The sequence below is a fragment of the Vollenhovia emeryi genome, unplaced genomic scaffold (assembly GCF_000949405.1).
Source record: "Vollenhovia emeryi isolate VEMERY1.0 unplaced genomic scaffold, V.emery_V1.0 DF939144.1, whole genome shotgun sequence".
Taxonomy (NCBI): domain Eukaryota; kingdom Metazoa; phylum Arthropoda; class Insecta; order Hymenoptera; family Formicidae; genus Vollenhovia; species Vollenhovia emeryi.
Window position 1 is genome coordinate 261,228 of NW_011967222.1, and position 4,961 is coordinate 266,188.

The 4,961-nt window shown below is 45.5% G+C and overlaps 1 protein-coding gene across 1 annotated transcript in view; it reads right to left on the minus strand.

Moving 5' to 3' along the window:
• The window catches only part of LOC105566608 (fibrillin-1-like), an 18,708-nt gene extending 15,223 nt beyond the window's left edge, over positions 1–3,485 (minus strand). Inside the window, exons 1-3 of the mRNA XM_012020752.1 lie at positions 3,045–3,485; positions 430–744; positions 3–296 (exon numbers count right to left, since the gene is read on the minus strand). Of these exons, the coding sequence (XP_011876142.1) occupies positions 3–296; positions 430–744; positions 3,045–3,129 (694 nt within the window). The 5' untranslated portion in view covers positions 3,130–3,485. The remainder of the gene's footprint in view (positions 1–2; positions 297–429; positions 745–3,044) is intronic.
• Positions 3,486–4,961: the final 1,476 nt, after the last annotated feature.

Here is a 4,961-nt window from a genome sequence, read left to right on the forward strand (position 1 = left end):
ATCATCCGGCGATGTGGAGGACGGATCATCCGGCGATGTGGAGGACGGATCGTTCGATGAAGTAGACAAAGATGTTGTAGGCGAAAAAGACGACGGTGGCGAATACGAGGACGTCGGCGATGACGAAGAGTCCAGGTCTGTTTCGCTCGAGCTCTCGCTTGGTAATTCACTCGTAAGATCTGTCGTGGAGCTCGGCGCCACTTCCCGACAGCATTCCAAGAACGCGGGATCCCACGGAATTCCAAACGAGAAGCTTTTAAGGGAGCATCCTTGACCCATAGACCCCGCGAGGATACCTGATAATGCATTGACGCAACGCTCGTCAGGGCGACAATCGATACAAACGAGAGCTTATTCGAGTTTCGCTAAAGAGGAAGCTCGTGAATTATTCTTGAGTAATTCATAAGATATAAATTGAGCGAAAGCCACCTAGTTTGCAGCCCTCGCAACAATCGCGATGGTAATCGCCGCGGCCGGGCGTCTTCGGCGAGCGTTGCGACGTCGCGCTCGTCACGCAGGCCAGACCCAGGCGCGCGTCGGCTTTGCCCTTTTCGCATTGCAGCTTGTGGTAGGCCCGAACGCAGCAGATGTCCACAGCCTCCAGGCACATGCCCTGCTCCACCCTCGGCACTCCGGTCACAGGCCCGGTGAACTTCTCGCACCTAAGACCTTCTCGGGCCCAAGAGGCGCCAAGGTCGCAGCATTTCTCGAACTGTGCCTCCAGTCTTCCCTCGACAACGAGCGCTGTTTCGAACGATAAAAATTAGGCGAGGCGCGTAAATTTGCTCGGAAGAGCAGATGCGATTGTTAATATACCGTCGCGTCCGGCATTGATTCAATGAACAATGTACGAGTATATCTAGCCACTTCTCTATACTTCAATTCAATTAAACGCATACAAAACATTTTAATTCTTTGCAAACAGCAAAGTGAATCGAGGATAAATATATGCGCGTGGTTTCTTAAAACATCTTTAAATGCCTTTATATATTTGCACGCTATAAATTGATTTCAGAACGAGATGGTATGCGTATCTGGGTCAAATGCTCTGTGTGATTTTTGTCAAACTTATCACTTTCCCAATCCTTCCGGCGTTCGCTTAAAAATTCTATAATAAATCTCTTATCTGCATTATTACGAAATTACAGCGGAGAGGACACGAAAGCGCCTGACAAAAAAAAAGAAGTAAAATCCTCTTTCCGTCGTAAAAAATTCTGAGGAGATTCGTAGACGTCTATCGAGGAAATGTGCGAGGAGCTGGTGGAAAAAAAAATGCGCTTTACACATTGATAAGAGCGGAAAGCGTCAAAACCTGTTAGACATCGTGTGTTTTCCCACTGATAGACATGAGTCGCGAATTTTATCTCTAAAATATATCAATCTAGCGCGCAAACAGTTTCTGCGAAGAGCTTAGAGACCCTCCAATAGCGCTTTCGCGATCTCAATTGTTCCTCAATGCGTCCGATCTACATATAATGCGAAAATTAATTTACATCAATCTACGCGCGGTGTGCACGAAACCACCATGGGCGTCGGGCGGCCATTTGTCCTTTTCAATAATGTATAAAACGCGTCGAGGCCACTCTGACAGCTAACGTTGAATTTTATACGAGCCGCAAAGTAAACATAAAAGCTCACGTACAAATTCTTCATTTTAACACAACGAACGAAAACAGCACGTCCCGCACGCGGAGTCACGACAAAGTGTTTCGCGCGGTGTACATTTGTATGTATAAAAAAATACTCGTAATAACGAAGGTAACGCCGTTCCGAAGAAACATTTTGCCTGCGCCCATGTTGCCCACTTAAATACAATTATTGGCATCTTTCGAATATTGGCGATTGAACTTAACTTCATGGAACTGCCACGAGGTTTTCAAGTGTCGAACGCAATTCATAGTATTCCGCGTGCGCAAATAAGCCTAGGTCAATGGAGAGCCGACTAATAGGATGATTTGCTTAACGTTCGTATACACATCGAGCATCGTCGTGACGCAATGAAATTTAGTCTACCGCAAATATTGGCGACTCGATAATTTTACTCGGTGAAAACGGTACGTAATTACCCTTAGATTCCTAACTAAGGTAGGCCGGATTCCATTGATACCACTTTTTTTAAATAAAATAAGAGGATTTACCTTTACAAGTTATACCAATATTTTTTATGTGCAAAATAAGGGGAACACCTTCCATTTTATGATTGTTCTAAAAGTTTTGCAAAAAAGTATTGTTACTTTTTAAATTAGGAATCTAAGGATTAAATTAAAACAAAGTCCTTTTGGAAAGTTTCTTCTATGATATTTAATAATTTCCGTATAAATGTTTTAACAGATGGAAATTTATCCCGATTCAACTACACAGTTTCTACACGGAGAGAATTTTCTCTTAAAATTTATCCTGAAAATCATGTGATCGTGGGACGACATGGCATTTTGAAGAACTTTGTGGCAGTTTTTTGTAATTTTAACATACGACTTCCTAGTAGAGGAAAGTCCTCTATTATGAGATAGCGGAGTTTCTGCTAAACTAATAGGCAGCATCTGTTGGTTCCACCGTGCATTTATTGCCCTTGGAGTGAAATCTGTTTAGTGGAAAATTGATTGTTTGATCGTGTAATCGTTGCGAAAAAAGATTTGCGATTGAATTTGGACGTTGAAAACCTCCTATATTAGAATCCTAACTCATAATAGAGGACTTTCCTCTAATTATACTTAATATACATTTTACTAGTAGAACGTATGGTAAAATTTCCACAAACTCTCATATAGGTCTCCGAAATGCCACGTTGTCCCACGATTTTCAGGGTAAATTGTAAAAGAAAATTCTCTCCGTGTATGTAAAATGTTTCTATTACTATGTTAAAAGGTGAAAGACAAGAAGTATTGGAAAAATCGAAATCAAATGAACGAGAAATTAGCTGTGCGTCTCTTCTAATATTTTGTGTGAAATCCTCGCGCGGAAGTCAGTTCTTTAATAATCTTGAATAATCTTCGAATCAATTCGATCGAGAATTCAGTCGTTATTCGGGAAGCTACGAACGGTACCTCGTTTGTGCAGGACCAGCTGCTCCAGGTGGACCATCAGGAGTAGGATAAGAAAGGACGTAGCGAGATCGACGTAATGTGCCATCTTCTCTCATCTATCGAGCCCGGCGATTATTATGCTCGCCGCGTTCTTTTCGCGTCGGCCGAAACGCGATTGAAAAATTTTCCTTCTTTTTTTTCCACCACGAAAAAAATCGTCGATTCGACCTCTCGGCTCCTCTTGATCACTTTCTTTGATCTCTCGGGGAGAAAAACCGCGCGAGCGACCGTCTCGAAGTGGTCTCCACCCGGGTACGCCTCGGACGAGCGCTCAGCTTGCATTGAAGCATTTGGTACGCCGGCACTTCGGTTTTGTCATCTGCACCTTTGTACATCTCCCTCGCAGGTCCCGGGCCTCTCCTTCTACCCTTCGTCCTCATCCTCCCTCCTTCTACGCGCAACACACTGCGTAGTACGACAAGTCCGCCGTCTTTCTCTCTCGCCTCCCCCCCCCTCTCTCTCTCTCTCTCTTTGTCTGGTTAGATACGAGAATACGCGTGATACACTCGCAGACTCCGTGCGTGATTAATAGCGCGATTCGAGAGGAGACGGAGGCAGGCAAGCGCGAGTGTCTTCAAAATCGTTCGCGCTCGGATGGCAGCAATTGGGAGGCTCCGAATATCAATCAAGGGCTCTGTTAAAAATAAACACAGTCTCAAATATAATTGTCGGTAAGGGAACCCTAACAGCCGATCCGTGTATTTCACATTGTACTTTCTCATTATCGGGTAAATATGTGCGTTTGCTTGCGCAAACTTTCATAGGCAAATGCGAGCGCGAGGCAGCCCCACGGCTTATTCCTCGCCGTGCTCGTGACTTCTTCCGCGGCTTCTGCTGCCCCAGGCCGCGGCACAAAGCAGCGTTTTTGCCGAGGCTTCCTCAACAGTGGACCCCTTGTCGTGCGAAATTTTGTACCACCCATCAGGCGCATATTGCCTCCAAATCTCAACAAGGGGAAATTTATAATCTCCACAAATCATATTGAAATGGTGGCCACTTGTACGCTATTAACGAGAAATCCGTAAAAGGTCTCGACTCCATCCGCTTTAGATGCCAAGAAATTTTATCAAATTTTTTCAGGCGCGATTGTCGAATGAAAAAAAAATTATGCCTCACGATTATTCAATGGTAATGATTTTATTTCCGAGACGCTGGACTCGTTTTAATCGCGTCACGACTCGGACCTCGCTTTCAGTGGGTCCGCGTTCTTATCCGGGACGCAAGAGTATCGCCCGCCATCAACGTCGGCGCGGCAGCGACGTGGATGCTGGCATACGTAACACCCTGGCACACAGAGTCGCGCATTGTAAAAAAATGCCGCGTTTCTGAAGCCACCAGCAGCACACGCATCACCCTCGAGGTTCGCCGTCGGCTCACGCATCTTCGGATCTAAAGTGGTGCTTTTTTGTCGCGACTGGGCCTGCATGTGCTCGATCTGCTCGTAACGGGGCCAGGGCGAGCGAGACGACGACGCTGCCTGGTCACGCGTGTCGATGTAAAAAGCAGAGAATTTGACAATCCGCCGGGAAGGGGGAAAAAAGGAGATCATGCGGTTAACGCGCTTCATGGGGGCCGAGGATAAGTTTATTTGGTCGACCGCTTCCTGTTCCGCGTTTCGACCGGCGACAGTCATGTGCGGTCGTGGCTCCCACGAATCCTAGGGCGCGACCGTCGGTCCCATCCGAAAGAAATTCAAGTTTGAATTCCGCACTGGAAGCAAACGTTCGCTACCATAGATAATCATGTTGGGCTAAAGATCAAGGTTGGGAAGTAACTCGTTACTTGTAACGAAGTTACAGTTACCTTTTTTTGGGTAACTTTAACTTAACTTTGTTACTTTCTCTCCATCTGTAACTGTAACTTAACTCAGTTACATTT